The following is a 23,506-nucleotide window of genomic DNA, read 5'->3' as shown; positions in this document are numbered from 1 at the left end:
AAAAGATATTGCACCGTATTAAAGTACAAAAGATGAGGGCCGTCAAAACTTGAAGGGAGACAAACTATTTTAGAGTACTGAAGAGAAAGCAAGTCTCAATGGTATGTAGACCTCTACATAAAAGATTAAATACAAAAAAATGAGATTATTACTGGAAGTCAACACCAGTCATCTCCAAAGGCTGCAAAAGATTTTGCTTTCCTGCACACATAGCGCTTTTGGCTTAAAGGCATCAGTTTAACAGATTACGGATATTTGCATCTTGGAACATCATTATCAAATCAAAGTGCACTTTTTGCTCATTATTTAATTGTGATACATGGTATGCATTTATACAGAGCTCTTACAGCTAATTTAGAAACTTTTCTTCAAAAAATATACTGTTATATTTCAAGCCCAGATTAAGCAGTAATTGTTAAAGCTTTCTTGTTTGAAAAATGCCTTATTCCTGAGTTACTTTTTATGCACTCATAAATGAACACACGAAACAAACATAATGCAGGTTGTTCCAAAAACCTTTTACTTTGATACATGATGCAAATAAATGCATTTTCCACTTTAGACTTCTAAGGACCATCAGCCAACCTTTGTATTCCTAACAAGAAATAAATATTTACTCAGCAAACGTTGTTTGCCTTTGCTAAACGCCACTTTTAAAAATCTGGCTAATATTAGAATTCAGGGCTATTCTTAAAGGCCCTAACATCACGTTTCACAGCAAAATTCTTGCTGACTCTCCTAGTATAATCTACTTTCTTCATTTCTTTATTGTGTTTCCATTTCTGTTAGTGACACGGTCATTGACTCCTCGGTTTTTCACACCACCTTGAGATCCCTTCTTAACATTCCCTGGGTGTATCAGAAGCTGCTGTGTGCTGCCAGTTTCAGCTGGGCCTGTTTTAAAGGAAACAGCATACAAAACAAAAAAAGAATAAACAAGACTCAGAATAGAGTTTTGTGTCAAGAGCAGTACAGTATACATTTATATATGAAATAAAAGAATATAAGGCATTGTGAATCATCAGCAAAATTAAGGAATTCATTTACTGCCAGTGTTTGAGTTCCACTTTTGTCACAACCTTCCCTTGAGATTCAGAAAAAAAGCACACCTGTTTCTAAATACTTTATTAATTTGCAACGAATTAACAATGTAAACGACAAAATGTATTAATTTTACTCATTTGGTAACTAGGCACAAGACTCTTTTCATGGGCAGCCCAGAGGCATTGTTTGGTAAAATGAGTTGCTCCTGATCAGACAGCAGGCAAATGGAAACTGAAGGAATCAAAACTTGGACTACAGCATGAAGGTCATTAGCAACTTATATCATTCTGCACTAAAATGTACTGCAACTTCTCTGCAAATAGTACCATCAATGAATTGTGCAGCCACATTCATAAGCTTTGTCAGACTATACATCAAGCAAAGACCTGGGCAATTAAATAGTGACTAATATCCTTCAGTATTAAAATGTACTGCAACTTCTCTGTAAATAGTTCCATCAATGAATCATGCAGCCACATTCATAAGCTTTGTCAGACAATACATCAAGCAAAGACCTGGGCAATTAATTAGTAACTAATATCCTTCAGTATTAAAATGTACTGCAACTTCTCTGCAAACAGTTCCATAAATAAATTATGCAGCCTCAGTCAAAAGCTTTGTCAGAGGACACCTCAATGAATTCTGACGTAGAAATTGAGAAATACAAATTCTAAGACAATTCAAAGAAATGGCCATAAGCTATGGCAGCTTTTTTCACGCACATGGTTTTGGTCTCCATCTCTTAAGTAAGGTACACCTCCGGATTTACGAAGCCCTTTATAGCGTGCAGGATTAGTCTAAGAGCTATTTCTGGCAATATGGCCGACATGTGATCCAGGAACGAGCTCCCGGGACGTGCATGTGAGCTCTTAGGTTAATCCTGCATGGACCGAGCTCCTGTATGCAAACTACCCTCATTTGCAGGTGAAAACCATGCAAATGAGGGTAATTTGTGATCCAGGAAACTGGCAGCTGTTAGTGCAGGACGAGTACAGTTGGCAGAAATGTACTCGGTTAGTAACCGAGTACATTTCTGAAAACTACAAAACGGAACTATGACAGCTCAAAATAAAGGCTACATATCATTGAGGAAGCATGCCAATGGCCAAGTATAAGGCCATTGGCATTGCAAACTCTTTAAAAACTAAAATAATAAGCTTTTATTTTTCTTTCGCCGATCTTGGCTGTTCAAGCTTAGGGCAGCAGTGTGCAAATGGGATCGGAGGGAATATAAAAAAATAAACTTATAATGAGCATTCTAACTAAAAGCAGTATTCTGCCATGCAAGTCAATGGCAGGTATAAGACAACCTGGCCAGTCAGTAATGGTTGCTAAGGGGGGAAGCCCAGTGTGGGAAATGTAACCATGCATTAGCAGGCAATCCTATGCAAATGAGGGGAAGGATAGTGAATCCCAGATTTCCCCCTGGTGTGAGGCAGGTCCCAAGAGTATAACAGTAGAAATAGCTGGGTGCAAGACTAGGATATAGGTGACATCATGGGGGGGTTGTCAGGCATACTGTAAGTGGATTGGAGCCCTGTGGCACGGGACTGCTCCTAGCTAAGCACAGCCAAGCTAGAGGTGTGTCCAAACTACCTAGCACTCCTTACAAAGTGTAAGCGGGTGTGCGTGCTGTGCACCAGGTTTCACAGGAAGAAAAAGGAAGTTAAACCAGGAAATAGCAGCTCTGTGCACATTTGAGCACTGTGTTTGGGTGGCGCGCACACAGGCTTAAACAGGGAGGCAATGGGAAGGGAAAACAGCAGTAGGAAGGTAATCAAGGAGAACTAGCTGAGCTGCCAGGTGAAATGTATCAGAATCAGCTAATTACACAGGCAGCAGACCAGCCCAGCCCAGAACACTACTATAAACTAAGCAAACACCTTTCCCCCTGGTTTTTAAACACTCTACACCACTGGTGTATACAAGTGGGTAACTTTTAACAAACAAACCTACAAAATGAGAAGGGCTGCAGCAGGCAACACAGAACAACATGTGCAAGAGGCTGAGGGTGGTGAGGATGTGAATGCTGCCGAGCAACCCACAATGAGGAGACAGAGAAGAGTGTACAGACCCAGGATAACCTACCAGGGGCTACATGAGCTGGAGATAGTGGAGTGCTATAGGGTGGACAGAGACCTCCTACAGCAAATCGTTGAGCTGTGCAGGCCACACCTGACACACCAAACTGGCCAAGGGGAACCCATCCCAGTGGATACCGAGGTATGTGTAGGCCTAGGTATACTAGCCACAGGTACCTCCCAAAGCACAACTGGGGATATCATGGGCATCTCACAGGCATCAGCATCCAGAGTATTCCACCAGTTCCTGGATGCCATGTCAGCACATGCCAGTGAGCACATATATTTCTTCAACACATGTGAGGTGTTGACCACCAATATGTGTCTCTTCCACCAAACAGCAGACTACCCTGGGGTAGTGGGTGCTATAGACTGCATGCACTTATGCATCAAACCACCACCCGGTGAGCAGGGTAGGGCCTACATCAACTGTAGGGACATCCCTTCCATCAACTGTCACGTCGTATGTGATGCCCAGGGCATTATAATGATTGTGTGTGCTGGCTGCCCAGGAAGCTATGATGATTCACACATATAGCAACTGATGCAGCTGTACCACAGATGTGCTGATGTGGATATCCCCTACGGTCACCTACTGGGAGATGCTGGGTACCCACTGGAGCCGTGGCTGATGACACCCATCAGAAATGCATACACACAAACAATGCCATAATGAGGCACACACACAGGCCAGACATATAATAGAGCGTGTGTTTGGGATGCTCAGGTCATGGTTCCAGTGTCTGGACACATCCGGTGGAGCCCTGCAGTATTCATCAGCTGCATGTACCCAAATTGTTATGGTATGTGCTATGCTACACAATATGATCCTGCGGAAACAGCTGCAGCAGGAACAGCATGGGCAGGGCCACACAACCCCCACCAATGCCAAGGCCTGTACAGGCACAGAGTGACTCAGAGGAGGAACAACCTGAGCCTGCCCCAGTAGGCAGAAGGGGGCATGCTCAGTATGCCCTGGCCTTGGCAAAGAGGCAGTGCATAGCATATGCACTGACACAGTAGGTACCCAGGGAATGACACCTCTCTCTGATTTGCATAGACAGTAAAAGGGATGCCAAACATGACACTACCTGTACCCAGCCATGTATAGGGAGTGTACTATGTGCATGCGACACAGGCAGCCCTCCAGCACCATCCTCAATTCCAGCACACCCTCAAGGTAAGTCAATCAACCTACCAATTGCCAAATGGAGTAGAATGTGTTTTTACCTGTAGCTATGGTATGGATGTGACCATGCAAGGGAATTGGGTGGCCGAATGTCAAGGCAGCAGACAGCAGACACCCATAGTGGCATCATGACATTTGTAACACATACTGGAGTCACCATAGTAGCCAGTACTACACAGGGTGACAAAACCCACTGCAGGAAATGACCTGAGTGATATGTGTGTGTTCATAAAAGCCACACATGCCAGTCAGGAAGGTTCACATACCCAACAACAGTCTCAGCCAGCAGGACAGGTGAAGACAAACACAAACAAATGCTGTACTATGGCCTCTGAATGTGCCCTATGGGTAACCCCTCCCCCAGGCCTACACAGACAGACCACAGCAGGCCAGGCAGTCGGATGTAAGTTGTGAAGGCTAGGAAGTCAGAAACTAATATGTAGGTAAACAAAGCTAGGATCTGTAGTACACTGGTAAGCCTCTAGCCAACAGGATAGGTAAGACTACAGACTGAAATGGAGTACCTAACATACCAGTACAGTCCTAGCAAATGTGTACAAGTGTCAGGTGCACCCCCTCCCCATCCAACATACATGTATAGTAGCAGTCAGGTGTGCCCCCCCCACTCCTGTGTAGAACAGTAGAAACAGTCCCTCCCCACTATGCAGAAATGTAGCAACAGTCAGTGGCAAATGACCAATGGATACCCTGCAGACACAGCATGCTACATGTCGGTGTACAACACAAAGGTCAGCACTGCAGTACAAACTACCTGGACTTGATCCACACATGCAACACAGATGGCCATACTGAGCATGCTTACACACTTAGAGGAATGAAGGCAGTGTCAGTCAACAACATACTGAGAGGTCATACTGGGCATGCTCACACACTTAAACACATGAAGGCCATGTCTGTAAACACCAGTGGACCAGACATATCTGGCAGTCACAGTTCTCAGTGCAGACACATGTCAGTATGCACCACTCCTGCCTTGCACACACAGTGGATAGGAATACAGACAAATATGTAAGGACAACACACTCTAATAAGCCAACGGTACATGGGCATAGATGTGTGGAAGAGGGTGACCGTGACAAGGAGCCATCCAGGCCTGTCCCAACTGGCACACAGGCAAAGGGCCCCAAACACATGAGGTGCGGATGTAACCCACTGCAGATACTAGCCACCAGTACCTGTCAGCATGACAGACTATGTGGTGCACGTGCCAGCTGTGCAACAAGACTGTACAAGGAAGTAGCCATGTAGTACATACATCCACTAAATGTCCCATCCTCCAGAATCTACTCCAACCCTATCACACCACCAGACCACGAAGATCCAGCAACAAAAATCACTTGCAGATCACTAAAGCCAATAACTCTGCTGATAAAGCACTATTCTATTGCACCATAGCCAAATTATGGAACTCCCTCCCACCCACAATTTCCTCCATATCATCATGCACCCACTTCAAAACTTTACTAAAAGCGCACCTAAAACATGCTGGCTATGCCCTTGCAACTCCCACTCTAATATTACCCACCCCATCCAACCACTACCTTTCTTTCCACTCCACTAACTACCTTGATTATAGCAAGCTCAGATGCTCATAAGCCTAGTACTTATTATACAGCAGGAACTTCTTATTGTAACATTTGTTAATGTCTGTTATGTACTTCACAGATAATGATTTTAGTTGTCTACTGATGTACTATGGTCTTCATCTGTAAATATGTTGTAAGTAATTGCTATGTTAAATTGTTAATTGCTATGTAATCCAATGTAACTACTGTCTGTTTATTTTAACTGTGGAGCTTTTCTCCCCGGGCCTCCGCTGAAAATGGACCTACGTCCAGTCGGACACTCCCGGTCAACAAATGTAAATAAATAAATAAATAGTAGCTGTATATACGTACCTGTAACATATGACCCCATGTGTGTCCACATGTGGCATGTCATCCCCTACATGAATGGGGTATGGCCCATGCACACACTGCCCTCCCTATAGCAATAGTATGACAAGCCTGCTGAGGTCATCCAATGTGAATTACACCTTTGGGAGAGGTATAGCTCAGTAATATGCATGGCGCGGCCCATAACTGCGTATTGCTGCAGTGATAGACTAGTTAGGTAGTAGTACTAACCCCATACCTGGCAATTGTGTGAGTGTGTGTTTGCGTGCGAGCCTGTCTGTCTCTGACTGTGTAGAGAGCAATGCTTTTTAGGCTACTCACACTCTGTGCAAGTCATATACCCAACTTTGGCAAGGCTGCCGATGTCACTCACATAGAAAGTGTGTGTGGTGTGTGTGTGTGTGTGTGTGTGTGTGTGTGCATAGAAAGCAATGCTTTTTAGGCTACTCACACTCAGTACAAGTCATATGCCCAACTTTGGTAAGGCTGCTGATGTCACTCACCGAGAAATACACCTCTGGGAAGGTGATAGACCAGTAATCTCCGTAGCGCATCCTATAACTGTATACTGCTGTAGTGTGATAAAGTAGTTAGGTAGGTGTTCAAACCCCAGACCTGGCAACTGTGTGTGTGTGTGTGTGTGTGTGTGTGTGTGTGTGTGTGTGTGTGTGTGTGTGTGTGTGTGTGTGTGTGTGTGTGTCTGAGTAGAGAGCAATGCTTTTTAGGCTACTCACACTCCATACAGGTCATGTACCCAACTTTGGCAAGGCTGCTTATGTCACTCACCTAGAAATACACCTCTGGGAAGGTGATAGCCCAGTAATCTCCATAGCGTGTCCTGTAACTGTGTACTGCTGTAGTGTGATAAAGTAGGTAGGTGTTCAAACCCCTGGCATGGCAACTGTGTGTTTGTGTGTGTGTCTGACTGAGTAGAGAGCAATGCTTTTTAGGCTACTCACACTCCATACAAGTCATATACCCAACTTTGTCAAGGCTGCTGAAGTCACTCACCTGGAAATACACCTCTGGGAAGGTGATAGCTCAGTAATCTCCGTAGCGCATCCTGTAACTGCGTACTGCTGTAGGGTTCCATCTCCATCCATGGCAGTTCTGGATGTTTTGTGTGTGTTTCAGTGTCTTTGTATGGAGCAATGCATTATAGGCTACTCACTCGCAGTACATTACAAATGCCCTACTTTGGTAATCCTGCTGATGATATTCATTGTGAACTACACCTTTGGGGAAGATGTACTCCAGTAATGTCCATGGCACGTAATATAACTTTGTAGTGCTGTAGTGTAGTAAACTAGTTAGGTAGGGGTTCTACTCCCAGACATGACAGGTGTGTTTGTAACTCATATCCTGTGTAGAGGTGGTTGTGAGTGTGTGACATCTGTGGGTAATGTGGAGGGGTTTTGCTTATTTCATTTATGGTGGCCCTACTATATATCCCAATGTCAACCATACAGGGATAACAGATGTAAATTAGCTGAGAGGCTGGGGTGGAAAGCCATACCCATACATGTGACATCAAGGCCAGCCAATCACAGTTAGCAACCCCATTGTGCCTTCACATGTGACTCACAATGGACATAACATGCCCTGTATGGACAGATGACACTGACATCAGGAAATGCTGTTAGCATGCTATCAATGTGGGTGCAGGGTAAACATGCTGACCATTACCAGTCCCTGCTACAGGTGGGCAAGACTGGCACATCCGATGATAATCTGTGTTCACAACATGGGCCAGACACCTCAGGTACAGTTCCACATGTCACTGTACATGCATGTGGGAGGTTTGCACATCCTACACACCATTCAAGTCATGGACTAAGGAACACATACATGGCAAGTGATGCACAGCATTGGCCACACAAAACAGTCACCCAGGTGACTGGATGGGGGATACAATACCCACCTGTGTGGGCAAATGCAGAAACTACAGGCCTGAGCTACAATGCAGACCATTGTCATGTGGCGTGATGCCAAGGTATAGCCATTGCCTACCCTTGTATAGCCTGCTGGCACTGTTGACCACGACACACCCGTGCAGACATGCACCCATGCATGTCAGAACTGGCACCCTGTGTGTTCGTTTGTGTGTTGTATGGTGCGCATGTCCACATCCACACTCACTACAACCCCCCAGGGCACAGTGAAGCATGCTGTCTGATGTCTGATACCCCCTCATACTCACTGCCCATACGACCTCCATATGACCCGTGTGATGCATGTGTTACCTGCACATTGATGTGTTGTGGCAATCCCACTAGTGATGAGTTGCATTCCTGGCCCTGCCAAGTGTGTTAATGTGTGTGCATCCCTGTGTGAGTGTGCCTGTGTTGACGCTGACACCTGTTCATGCAGACAGGCACATGTAATTCACCTACTGTATATCTACGTATCCCTGGTGCAGATGTCACTCACCATCACATATATGTTCTAAGTGCTCCCTAGCAGGTAACCCATGTGGCGCATCCAATAACTGCATTGAACTGTGATAGCACTACATAGCTGTCGGGGGTTTGATACCCTGTACTGGTAGATGTGTGACACAAACATGCTTCAGTTTTACCCTCCGTGACATGTATTTGCCTCTGTCTGCCTCCCCCACTCCCTCTCTGGTGGATGTGGAGACCCACACCTGCTTAGCTTAGGCAGCAGCATGTGTATTTTAAGTGATGCTCATGATCAGCTGATGGCCTCTGCACAAATTGCAGCCCTCTCCCAGCTGATTGCATGTGAAAGAGCTGTGGTAGCATTCCCATAGCCAATTGCATGGAAACACACTCCAATACCTGGGAACATCATGGTGGTGTTGGCCCTTTTCTGTCACTGTGAGCAGGAACTAGATCTGTCGTTTGGCAAACAGCATCTCAGATGGATTGGGGATGTACCTCTAACAACATACACTGTGGAAAGAGGGCAACAAACAGGACGGGGATGTGCCTGACCTGACTACAGACTGTAAGTGCTGCTATACTGCATATGGACTTTTTTGTTGTTGTTGTTGTGTCTTTCAGCTTTTCCTGGTTAGGGGTCGCCACAGCGGAACTCTGGTCCGCTAATGATCGGCAGTAGATTTTTACGTGCCGAGTTGCCAGCTCTGATGCACAACCTTCAATGAAGGTACGCCCATTTATGCATGTCTCCACGCAGAAGACGCTCTAGCTGAGAATTGAACCGCACAGCATCTTACTGTGAGGTGACAACGCTACCACAGCACCACCACCGCATACATACTGCATATGGACTAATGTTGGTTTAACATTGTTTGTCTTGATATGCCTGTCGTACAAGTTGCAATACCTGCCATGTCAGTTCGATGTATATCAGGAATCCCCATCTGCAGGGTCATCTGCAGACTGGGCAGTGTTGTGCCTTTGGTTTCATGTGTTAGCCTCAATGCATCTTTCTGTGGAATGCAGAAGGTAGTGTGAGGATTGCAGTCTGTAGATGGTGAAGGCCATGACAGTTACTGACTACATATCCCTCATTGGACATATGTTGCAACAAACCCCGTTACAATGGTAGATTTATGAGGGTATCACAGCGACGTGTCTATACTGGCCTTGTGTATGTGCTGTCAGCCACACCTCTGTCAACCTTTCTACATATGTCGTGCATGAAGTGGTGCATATGTGCTGTACACCATAAACAGTGTCATCATATCTGATAACAAACCAGTGATTTATCAGATTGTTGCACATGTCATGTACAGTAGGGGTTACATTTCATGACATAACCTGGACATTCTATGCATGTTTGTACAGTACTTAGGTCTGTGTAGTGATGGTGAATGTTGACAGTGTGTGTATTGTTAATATGTACTTTGACCTGTGTACAGACTGTGGTAGATGTCATTGTTCTAGCTCCCCTTCTATCTGATGTTACATGCTGCCCCACTGTATGGTACCATTTTGCAGTACATGTTTGTAGGGCCATACACACATATGTCCCATACCACAGACAGCCATCAGACCAAACTGTGTAGCAGCCCAGTATATGTAGGGTCATTCTGTGAGTGGCACATATGAGGATGATGTAGAACAGATAGTCCATATACTGTACTAATATGGTAGCGTACCATATGTGGCTGTGGCTGTGTTCACATTGGCTGTTGTTATGCACTTTCACACAGGTGTATCCTACCCTATGCTGTGACATGGCTGTTGAGCCTGCTATATATGCAGGTACTGTACAATGATATCCTTAGGATGTCTATCAGTAGCCAATGGCACACATGTTATGAGCAGATGTCACCTTCCACACACACCATGTCTGTGAAGACAATCCCAATGACAGTAGCAATAATCTAGTAATATACCTGCTACACATACCTGAAATCCCCTTGCACTATGACTTAGGGACTATAGGGGCTGGGGTAGGGCTACACTCCATGTAAAGGACATATGGTGGAATTATATGGACATGTACTTATCCAGAAAGATATATATATAGATATATATATATATATATATATATATATATATATATATATATATATATATATATATATATATATATATATATATATATATATATATATATGAGTACACATGTGAAGTACTTCCAAATGCCACTGTCATGGCAACCACCCACTATGAATCCCTACATCATGTGGGCGTATTCCCTGTGTGATGGACATCCTTCCTGTGTGTGAGCATCAATGTTACAGACCGCAGGTGGCAATACCTCTTACAGGAGAACTTGCAAACTCAGGGCAGACACATATATGTAGGAGGATCACGGCATACAGTCAGACTGTGAGTAGAGTGGTGTTATGCTTTGTATAGTACTGGTGTTACAGGGTATGTGTGTGTACATACTAGTTTATCTTGGAATGTAGTCTGTCTGCATAGCTCACTACTGTGAGCCTATCCTCTTGCTGGACAGAGGTGTGCCTATCATGTGTTGTCTGTCCACCACACAGGTCCTGTATCGGATATTACACTGGCAGTGTGTGTGTTGCATGCTATCAGTACATGGCTACATTTGTGTTCCTGATGTCTTATTCCTGCATAAGGGTATGCTGCAACACATCCTATAATACCAGCAAGTTCCAGGGTATGTAACAGCAATATTCCGAGTATGTTCCTGTCTTCATCCTCCACATATATGGCAGGCTTTGTCCTGCTGTGATACAGTTAGGGGTTGTTAGGTAATGGCCTATCATTAATTACTGCTAGAATTCCTGCTAACATCACAGTCATGAAGTGGACTCCCACAACATTTGTTGGTCAGGGTCCATACATGTGACAGATACATTGACATTACCAGAAGTAATGAATTCCCCCTAGGGATTGACTACAGGGTGTAACTGGAGGCTGCTGAACTACATCTGATATTGTTGATTGTTTTTTTTTTTTTCAAATATATTTTTACTGAATTTTTCAAACTTTTCAAACATACAAAGGAAAAACTGTAAGTTATTGTGGGAAGCAGTAAAGTATAGGTATATATGTAACAGTTAGTGCAAAAACTATGCATTTATGATATTGTTGATTGTTACTTATCTTGAAGGCAAATCCTTTGTCTACTGTTGTACGAACTGAAGGGCTTGGCCTGGACACCATAGTATGTTACATATCCGCACAGTCTGCATCTATTGTTATGTGCGGGCCTTGCATCCATCACTGGTTAAATATTTCAAATTTTATGTGCTGTCAGTAATGGCATAAATTATTGTATGGTACACAAATGAAGGTTGTCTGTGTATACATACCTGTGTGTCATGTCATGTCCTTTGAATTGTGAGTGGGTATATGTGTAATGTAAGTATTCCCTTTGTGGGGCTGGTTGCCACACTACACGTCACAGGTACCAGTTACAGGGCTTGTGGCTGAGGGATATACATTGCACCCAGTACGTCCACACTACTTCTACATATGTATGGCTACTAATACCCTTTGTCTGTGTATATGTGTATGTACCCATATATCTCATATATCATACATATATATATATATATGTATATATATATCTGAACATAATTGTCAATGTATAGATGCATGTGCATATCTGTACCATTGTAATGTGTACCCCTTCAACATTGTACATTCCCTGTGGTAGAATGACTTTTCTGCATGATATGTTACAGATATTGCCCTGTCATGCGCAAGTGACTTGGATTACTGTTGAAGCATTGTAGCTGTGTTGTGGTGGGTCCTGACTGTGCTGGATATTGGATTGCACAGCATATCCGTTAGGGCTGGGGGGGTGGTTACACAGCAGTAATTACCAGGTGCCCCCTATTTGTGCCTCCACCCCCATTAACTGTGCTCATGGTCTGTTATGTTGTACGGAGTGGGCCAGGATTCCGTTCCCATGTGGAAATCATATACACATATCTATCTGTATATATATACATACATATACATATATATATATATATATATATATATATATATATATATATATGTACATCTGCATAATTATATATGTGAAACCCCTATATATAGAGAGTACTGGACCTTGATATAGCTCTAGATATGTATATGTACTTATACATATGTGTATGTATACATATATATATATATATATATATATATATATATATATATATATATATAATATGGATTTATACACTGAACATATTTATCTATCTTTGTACAATTACTGTTATATGGTTATTTGTGAGTCATACATACACACACACACACACACACACATATATATATATATATATATATATATATATATATATATATATATATATATATATATATATATATATATATATATATATATATATACCTATAGCTGTCTATCTGTTTACATTTACAGATATATATCTGTCCATATGTCCATGCATGTTCGGCTTTTATGTGTTGCCTATATGTCATTCTCTTGGCAATTGACATGGATGACCTTAGGGCTGAGGTCAGTCATTCGTGCCGACACGTTCGTGTTTCAGACTTATCACCTCCTTCAATATATGTGTTCTACTACATATAACTGTGTAACTAGCAACATATTAAGCAAATTAGAGCAATATTTAACAGATATCCCTATTTGTACCCACAGTATGGCGCACTATGTCCGGACTTCTTGCATTAAGAGGTTATGTGGTGTGATATCACTACATTTCCTGTGCTGTTGACTGATTGTGCTGGATGATATGTATGTGAAATAAGAGGGTTATGTACATCTGCCATGGTTTACTGGTAAATCACGTAGTGTATCATGTGCAGGGTCCTGGGTTTGGGCCTTGCACAGGCTGTATATTTTGTTGCTGGGCAGAACACCGGCTGTTGGATACAGAGTGAGTAAGGGACATTTGAGCAGATGTGAGCGGGTTTGCGTAGGGCTATGCAATGCTAACCTCTGGTTTTGTTTCCTTACATAAAAATGAAAAAATCCAGCACCCCGAGTAGGTGTAGCAATTATATTATTTATTATGAACCAAACCGGTTTCAGCAGTCAGCTTTCCTCAGTGGTTTAGTCATAATGATACACTTGACCTTATTTATAGGTAATGCAAATAAAATGATGTGACATCCTTTCCTGTATACATAAATCATGACCAAAATTAAACATGTGAATAAAATAAGACAGTGAAATAAGATAATAACAGTTAGCAATCACAATTTTAAACTAGCATACATACCAAAAAATGAAATATTGAAACATTATATTTTGTAATAATGATGATAATAATAAACCTGTAATATACAGTGGCAAAAGTATCACAAGATGTAAACAATAAAGTACAATATTGATGATTAATAGTAACAGAGGGTTCATTGAAGTTTGTCATTGAGACCCGGTGGAAATAAACCACCTAATTTAACTATCCATTTGATTTCCTTTTGGTCTAACAGTTTGTGCCATCCAGTTTTAAATGCTCTGTTACAACAATCTTGTCAATACATATAAAAGAGAATTGCGCAGTTTTGTGTATAACAGTATGTTTATATAAAGCATTGGTAGGCCTAGCATTTCTTATATCCCCTAAAGGTTCTGAGATACGAATCCAGAACTGTCTAGATGTTTGTCCAATATAAAATGCCCTACATGTGCATGTGGCTAAATAAATCACCCAGTCCGTACTACAATTTGCAAAATGGCTAATGTTAAATATCTTGCCTGTATTCTTGCTGGTAAATTCTTTGGTGGTAAATATATATTTGCAGAAAGAGCAATGACCACAAGGGTGACAGCCAATTAATCTGTCTCCCAATAGGGTAATTTGAGTCATGGAAACATCCAGAGGTGTAATTCTTTTGAAATGAGAAAAATGTGATCCTAAAGTTTTGCCTTTCCGGTAGGAATAGAGACATCTATCATCCAACCACTTGGCCAAGTGTGTGTTGGCTGTCAATATATTCCAATGATTACTAATTATGTCCTGTAATTGATAAGTATTTCTGCCAAAGGTTGTTACTAGTCTGGGTGACTGGACCAAGGACTGAACAATCTTTTGTTTGTAACCCAACAAACTATCCCTTGATAGGTTGGTAGTCATTCCAACTGCAGATCGAACATCTATTTTGTTGTAACCTCGCTGTATAAATCTGTTGGAAAGATCATTCTGGCAATGCTGAAGGTCCAGTTTGGATGAGCAAATTCTCTTGATCCTAATAAATTGTGATTTAGGAATGTTTTTTATAATATGTTTGGGATGTAGACTGGAAGCATGTAGGAGACTGTTGTATTGTGGGTATTTCCTATGCACAGTGGTACGAAGAGTGTTGGCCACTTCCCTACATAGGTGGACATCCAAAAAGTCAATCTGCTGTATGTCATAACTGACTGTGAATCTAACACCCCATTTATTACTGTTCAAATATTCAACAAATTCCATAAGATATTCTATTCCCCCTTTCCAAACCAGCCAGCAGTCGTCTAGGTACAGTCTCCAAATATCCATTTCTGGCAAATAAAGGTTATGTGTTTCAGTATATATAATCTGATCTTCCACATATCCCATAAAGAGATCTGCATATATTGGTGCAAAAGAGGCACCCATCGCCGTACCCTGAATTTGCCAGTAACATTTGTTTTGAAAATAGAACACGTTCTTGGTTAGAACGTGTTCCGCCATACAAATAAGTAAAGTATTAAATCCTGGACTATAGATGTTGATCTTGTGTAGCCAATATTCCAATGCCATTAAACCTGCCCAATGTGGTATGCTAGTATACAGTGATGTAACATCTAAGGTACACATAATCCAATCTGCTTCAAGTTGTAATTTGGAAACAATTTGGAGGAACTCCGTGGTGTCCCGCAATCTGGCCCGTACATATGGCAACAAAGGTTTTAAATATTGGGTCAAAAAGACAGATAGGGGTTCCGTCAATGAGCCAATGCCTGAAACAATTGGTCTACCTGGAGGTGTAGATTGAGACTTATGAATTTTGGGCAGCAAATATAGGTATTGTTTAGCTGGGTCTTGAGTAGTAAGGTGGAGGTTTGTTTTTATACTGATAATGCCTTCTTCAACAGCAAGTTCTAAAAAATTATCTGTTTCTTTTCTAAAACTAGGGGTGGGGTCAATGGGCATGTGTAAGTAATGCTGAGTGTTCGACATCTTATTCCTTCAGCCCAGTAATAACTGGAATTCATGACCACAATGGCCCCACCCTTGTCTGTAGGAAGAATGGTGATGTCAGTGTTGTTTTTAAGATTCTTAAGAGCCTGTTGTTCCTGAATATTTAAATTATTTCTGATAATGTTCAATGAACCTTCTGTTACTATTAATCATCAATATTGTACTTTATTGTTTACATCTTGTGATAATTTTGCCACTATATATTGCAGGTTTATTATTATCATCATTATTACAAAATATAATGTTTCAATATTTCATTTTTTGGTATGTATGCTAGTTTAAAATTGTGATTGCTAACTGTTATTATTATCTTATTTCACTGTCTCATTTTATTCACATGTTTAATTTTGGTCATGATTTATGTATACAGGAAATGATGTCACATCATTTTATTTGCATTACCTATAAATAAGGTCAAGTGTATCATCATGACTAAACCACTGAGGAAAGCTGACTGCTGAAACCGGTCTGGTTCATAATAAATAATATAATTGCTACACCTACTCGGGGTGCTGGATTTTTTCTTTTTTATACATGGTTGGTTTATCCGTGCACCAACCGTACATGCTAGCCTGCTCCTTTACACTTCGTTTCCTTACACTCAGCTAGCTTCTACTTTGCTTAATCTATGTAGGCAATACTTACCCCAGCGCAAACACATGTACACACGCTTACAACTGCTTATCTATGCTTATTACTGCTTTTTTGCACTTACACCTTACTAGTGCCTTAGTCATTATGACACTTTACATGTGCATATAATGCAGTACTCCTGTTCAAATATAAATGTTAATTAGTAGGTTATACAGCACAATGATGTTAATATACGCTTTTCACATGGAAAATGGGACTCGAACCGGGAATGCATGCGCGTTAGGCGGATGCTCTGCCCACTACACTATTGCTCTTCTGCTTCATTTGCATATGTCTACCATAAAGTCATACCCATGTTCCATTTCCCCGGCCCCTGAGCTCCACCTACACAGCATCCATCCATTCCCCAGTTGCTAGCCCAGCCATACCACACCTCCACACATTTCCCTCTCTGTACGTCTCGGTACTCCTCCAGTATACTGTCTTGACCCAAGCGTCTGCAGGCTTGTCATCCGTTTAGTCCACGTACATACCAGCCTTCCCTTGATCCTCCTCTGATACTGGTGGAGACATCGATGTGACCCACAACTGTTGGCTCATCCTGCCAGGGACGGACCTGTTGTTGTGTCAAGAGTAGACCTAGCTGGTCTACACTGTTTCTCCCACTGGTAGCATCCTGCCAGGGTTTTGTGAAGCAGTGATTTGCTCACACACCTGGCCAGCCTCATCTCCCAGTTCCACGGAACCAATGCCCCAGGTGTGACATACTGTGCATGAAGCACGCTCACACGCCCCCACGGTGTGCACCATATATCATTATTCCCATCAGTATTATGCAGGACTGCTGTTCTCACAGTATGATTGGACAGGCACTGTTCTGTGATGCACATAGACCGCTCATAATACTGTGGTTGAGCAATGGACACGTTTGCTGGTATTATTCTACACACTTATTTACATTTCCTATACTGCTGGATGACTGTGCTGTATGATGTGTTTGTGATCACAGCAGCTGAATGTGTATCTGCCATGGCTTAATGGAACTCATGTCAACTATGGTGTGCAGGGTCGGGGGTTTGCAACCTGGCAGTGCAGATTATTTTGTTAATGGCCACGACAACAGCTGTTGGCTACAGAGTGACAAAGATGCTGTAGAACATTTGTAGGCGGGTATGCGCCGGTTTGCACGAAGCACAGCATTACTGACCTCTGGTTGCGGCGTCTTGCACTGAGTTAGCATCTACATTGCTTCACTAGTGTGGTAATTGCATACCGGCGGCCAAACAGGCTTAGACCCGCTTGCTCCCACATACACACATGCAACTTCGTGTATTAAGTTCACATTTGTCAACTGGGACAATCCGACTGTATGCTTATCCATTTCCAGCGGTGGCCCGGGGAGTAGAGCTCCACAGTGACCCCAGCTACTAATTCCAATTAATACTGAGGTGTTCACATTCATAGAGAGTAACAGACGTAACATAGCTACGTCCCCCATTCTTCATGCTTAGTTTACATTAACATGTCGGTATTATCCATGCTTAGGTCAGGTTTACATATCAGGTATGACTGTTGACAAAGGTCAGTTTAAGGTGGAGTTGGATTCCTGTTTAACAGTTCTGGATAGGTTACATGCAGGTATTTAGGGTATGTGTAGTTATTCCATACCTGTGTGGTACAGTAGAGGGGAATAGTGACTGAGTAGGTAGGTAGGTAGTGGGGGTGACATTGTAACTGTATAGTAGCCTGTAGGAATAATCAGATGGGGCGCAATAGGGAAGGTTTGTTGGATGTTGGGATGTGTATGCAAGGCAGGACAAGAGGTGTCAGTTTCACTAGTTGATGTAGTGGTATAGAATGTAAGTTGGAGGGGAGGATTTCGTAAGGTGATGAGGCTGTGCTGATCCAAGTGTGCTTGTGGTGTTCCTTCATGTGTTAATTACATGTGTCTTGTGGGACAGCTGGGATAATACATGTGGGTTGGGGGTTCCAGATTCTGGCAATATAGTAGAGGAAGAGGGTGTCACCTACGTGTAACCTTAAACATTAACAGACATGGAACAGGGGTCGATAGGTATGTGGTGTGCATGGGGCACAAAGGGGAGAGTTAGTAGGGGAATTATCCAGGGATGTGCAGGACAGCTGCAGGGAAGGTTCACACCTGGCCATGTCATCTACAACAGCTTTGCATATACACTGCATTTGGAGTTTGCGTTGGACACTCACACCCCTGGGTGGGGGTGAGGACTACAATAATAACTTGTGATACCAATTAGATCAGCTTACATGCCTGCAGTGGAGTTTTGTGACCATATGTTCTTAGGTGTTATGTAGTGGGTTATGCAACAACACATATGGTTATACTGTACTTTGCCATGTAAAATAGACTGTGCTGCGGTGGGACCCATATACTCGTTAGGCGACAGCATACCAGTCAAGTGTACAGTTTTCGCAGACTGTCCAGAGTTTTGCTTCATAATTTTGGTGTGTTCCTCTTACAATCTGCACCTGTCTGACAAATACCTGGGAACTGAAGTAATTAAATAAAGACAAGTATTTGTGTTTAAGACTCCACATCCTTCATAAAAATCATGCTAATGCATAACTTATTATTCTATCAGCTTTCTAAGTTTGTAAGTGGAATAGTTAATATCTGTCCCTATTTGTCCCCCCAACATTTTAGGCTTTGTCCAGAGGTTTTGCTCTAAGAGGTTGAGAGGTATGGGTGGAAGCTCTGCCCAATTTGCAATATTACTTACATCCCCGGGATGGTCCGAATACAACTGCACGACCCAACACCTACACGCCTAAGCCCATAATTGCATACCCATAGTTCCCCCACCTGCTCATCCTCTACAGCACTCATCCTTACTGTGGGTGCAGGTGGGGTCTAACCACACCACTACACACTGCCCACTCTCCACATCTCGGGACCCATGTCGTACGTTGTCTCGACCCATGGGTCATCAGGCTTGCCCAACCTAGTAGTCCGTGTATGTACACAGCCTGGCTAGATAAATCGATACAGGGACTGACTCCGATCATCATCAATTTTTTGGGGTGTCCCACAAGGGACATTGTTGTCTTTGTTTCAAGATTAGACTTGGCAGGTTTCTCCCACTGGTAGTATCCTGCCTGTAGTCAGGGAAGCAGTGGTGTGTTTACTTGTATTGTGTGTTTGTATGTTTCACCTGTCTAGCTTGGGGGGGGTTGTTGCTACGTGTTACATGTTTGTTGATTGGACCCCTCACCCCCATTGGCACGGTCTGTGAACATATGTAATTCTTAACTGCTGTATCATATCCTAGCTATATATATATGTGTATATTTACACAGACACACACACACACATATATATATATATATATATATATATATATATATATATATATATATATATATATACACATACATACATAGCTAATGACATATGGATGTATGGGTGTCTGCATATATATGTGGGTATTTAAATATATTCTGTCTATGTATGTGAACATTTGTACTATGGAGAGGGAGTGGTTTATCTCCATGTAGGTATGGGTATATATACACACACACGGGTCCATATGACTACATCGACAAGTCATAACATCGACATTCAGTACACCGACATGAAATCACCAACAGATTAAATAACCGAAATCCCACTTCACCGACATTCACAAGTTCGACAACAAAGCAGTCAGGTAGGTGAAGTGTGCGTTAGTGTCGGAGCTTGGGCTAGGGGTGGGTAAGTGAGTTAGGTTAGGGTGCAGGTAGGTGAAGTGCGTTAGTGTCGGAGCTTGGGCTAGGGGTGGGTAAGTGAGTTAGGGTTAGGGTGCAGGTAGGTGAAGTGTGCGTTAGTGTCGGAGCTTGGGCTAGGGGTGGGTAAGTGAGTTAGGGTTAGGGTGCAGGTAGGTGAAGTGTGCGATAGTGTCGGACCTTAGGGTTAGGGTTTGGGTCAGGGCTAGTGTGTATGCTATGTTGTGTAGTGTGTTGAAGTAGACCCAGTTTAGTACGTGTAGGAGTTTTGTGCAGTGGTTAGGGGCATTTACTTAGTGACTGCTTCGTTGTCGAACTTGTGAATGTCGGTGAAGTGGGATTTCGGTTATTTAATCTGTCGGTGATTTCATGTCGGTGTACTGACTGTCGATGTTATGACTTGTCGATGTAGTCATATGGATCCACACACACACACCCCTCTACATTTTTACATCTACATCTGGTTATTCCGTTCTTAGCCATGAACAATAGACTGAGCTGCAGTGGGACTCGTAGCGGGAGTGGCTGCCTGTTGGGTGGTGGCTCTGCCCAATGAACACTATTGCATACATCCCTGGGGTGGTCCGAATAGACCCACTCCAGCAAACATCTTCACTCCTAGACCCATAATTACATACCCATAGTTCCCCCACCCGCACCTCCTCTACAGCACTCATCCTTACTCTGGGTGCAGGTCGGGTATTAACAAACCACTACACACTACCCAATCTCCACTTCACAGGACCCATCTCATACGTTGTCTCGACCCATCGGTCATCGGGCTTTCCCACCCTTGTAGTCTGGGTATGTACACGCCGCGCACTGATAGGTCATCGCACCGGCTTCCTCCTATAACAAGGCAATTTCTGGGGTGTCCCGCAAGGGACACTCCTGTCTCTGTTCCAAGATTAGACTTTTCGGGTCCACTGTGTCACCCCCCGGTTGTATCCTGCCTGTGGTCCTTGGGAGCAGTGGATTGTTTACATTGTTTGTGGGTTTGTTTGTATGTTTCCCCTGTCCAGCTGGGGGGGGGGTTCATGCTACGTGTTACATGTTTCTTGCTTGGGCCCCTCACCTCCATTGGCATGGCCTGTGAACATATGTCATTCTTGGGTGCTGTATGTTATCATAGTTATATATCTGTGCATGTCTACGCACACACACACACACACACATATATATATATATATATATATATATATATATATATATATATATATATATATATATATATATATATATGTATGTATATAGATATATTGCTGTTTATATATTTAACGACATATGGATGCCTGGGAGTCTGCATATGTATATGTGGGTATTTATTTATATGTCGGTTTTGTATTCGATCATTACCCCACCAGATGCACAGTAGCATGGACCGCCCAAAGCCCTCTCAGTGCTCTATGCATAACATTTACCTTTAGAAATGCTTTGAATACACATCAGAAGACCATTGCCTGCAGAATGCATATGCAACGCATTGTAATTATTTCAGTACAAACCCCCCTTTTCTGTCTTATTTGCTGATACCAGGATTGTGACATGACAGCAGTCTAATTTCCAGTGAACAAAAGGTTCAATTATTCAAACGAACATAAATATGCTGCATTTATAAAAAGTATTACAATATCAGACTTAACATCACATTGTTTAAAGGGTGAGGGGTGAGTACACATAATATGCTACATGTATACAGTCTATTGCAGTATTACACAGGCTTAGGATTACAGTTCTGTAAGGGTGCAGGTGGCAACCTTTCTGGGAGCTCTTTTGTACTGAATTTATTGAATGTATTTAGTGTCTCACTGCCTCGAAATATTGCTTGTTGCTTTCTCTCTACAAATATGTTCAAAGAAAGGTGGGGGGTGCAGGTACTGCACAAACTTATAGTAAAGAATGGTGGGGGGCAGGGGTATTTTTGGGTTTGGGCATTTCTTTAACTAGTTCACTGTTGCAGTTACTTGAAAATAGTGTTTTCCTCCGCAGCCCAGGAGTGTGTTTTGCTTCAAGTGTTTTCTTTGTGTTTGGACCTAAAAAGATTCTGACCCGCTAATAGTTGAACGAACCTGCATTTCTTTCCTGCACCTACTGATATATGTAGTATTTTTCATTTTCTCTGAGTGCTGCCTCTTCCCCAGTCTGGCATACAGACGCCTCCCCCCCAGCTCTTCACTATGTTGACAACGGTCAGTCAGTGAATATTCAGCATGTCAGTTGGTAATCTTCATGGCTTGTCACTCAGCATGCGGCTTGTCCTGTCAATCATGTAGACCACGCCCATTCCTGCGCGACAGTTGCTGTGGGGTAATGTTCTACTGCAAAGCCTATATGTCTTTCTATGTTTGTATACATTTGTACTACAGTGAGGGGGAGGTATATAGCTATATAGTTATGTGTATTCATACAAACACATATGCCTCTACATATTTAGCTACATATCCGGTAATGTTGACTGGTATTGCTGGATACTGTGTTTCGTGTAGATGCCGGCCAACCCTGTGTGCCATGTATGCTTTGCGGTACCCAAGACTGACTCTGTTAGTGTACACAGAGTCACACGTGACACTGGCCATTGGATACGGTGTGCTTAAGGCACTTTCAAGTGGTTGTGTGCGGGTTTGCGCAGAGGTTAGCACTGTTGACTTCCGGTCACAGTGTCTTACACACAGTTAGCATCTCCTTTGCTTGATCTGTGTCGGCGGTGCTTCACCCCGCCCAAACACACTTGCACACACTTACTATTGCTTACATATGCTTACTACTACTTATCTTTGCTTACGCCTGCTTACTGCTGACTTATTCATTCTGGTACTGACTCTTCACATGTGCATTTCATGCAGTACTCCAGTCCACATTTAATTGTTATTTGGTAGGTTCTACAGCAATAAAATGTACATAAATGTTCGTATAAAGATTACACATGGAAAATGGTATGTGCTGCAGTGGGACTCGAGCCGGGAATGCCTCCTCATTAGGCAGATGCTCTGACCACTATGCTATTGCTGTGCTGCTTCATTTGCTATATCTTCCTTGTTATCCTCTTCAGCCTTTTATGCTGCTTTACCCGTAGCTAAGCAATGGGCAAACCCGCGCACCTATGGTTAGCTGTACTCTGAGTTTTAAATAATTTACTACAGGGGTTTCTTTGTGTTTTTTTTCAGTGTATTGTTGCTGTTGAACACATGGGGTCTGTTGGTGGGGATATGCGGACACTTTTGAGCGGTCTCGCTCTTTTATGTACACATTCTTCTGTTCTACTTTGCTGTTCAGGCAGCGTGCCTTCCTTAATATGCATGGCACACTGCCATCCTCCTCTTAAACTGCCGCTTCTGTGCAGGACTAGATTAGTCCTGCATGAAGGATTAATGAATCCGGGGGG

General features: G+C 42.7%; 1 protein-coding gene across 1 annotated transcript in view; it reads right to left on the bottom strand.

Annotated features, from left to right (window-relative positions):
- Window positions 1-497: 497 nt before the first annotated feature.
- LOC122816382 (kinesin-like protein KIF19) overlaps window positions 498-23,506 on the bottom strand; it is a 378,290-nt gene continuing 355,281 nt past the window's right edge. The window contains exon 6 of the mRNA XM_044089131.1: window positions 498-894. Coding sequence (XP_043945066.1) covers window positions 758-894 — 137 coding nt within the window. The 3' untranslated portion in view covers window positions 498-757. The remainder of the gene's footprint in view (window positions 895-23,506) is intronic.

Source organism: Protopterus annectens, chromosome 12.part0 (assembly GCF_019279795.1).
Source record: "Protopterus annectens isolate FY-2018-M chromosome 12.part0, PAN1.0, whole genome shotgun sequence".
Lineage (NCBI taxonomy): Eukaryota > Metazoa > Chordata > Ceratodontiformes > Protopteridae > Protopterus > Protopterus annectens.
Note: the sequence above shows the minus strand (reverse complement) of the source record. Positions and strands in the feature narration are given on the sequence as shown.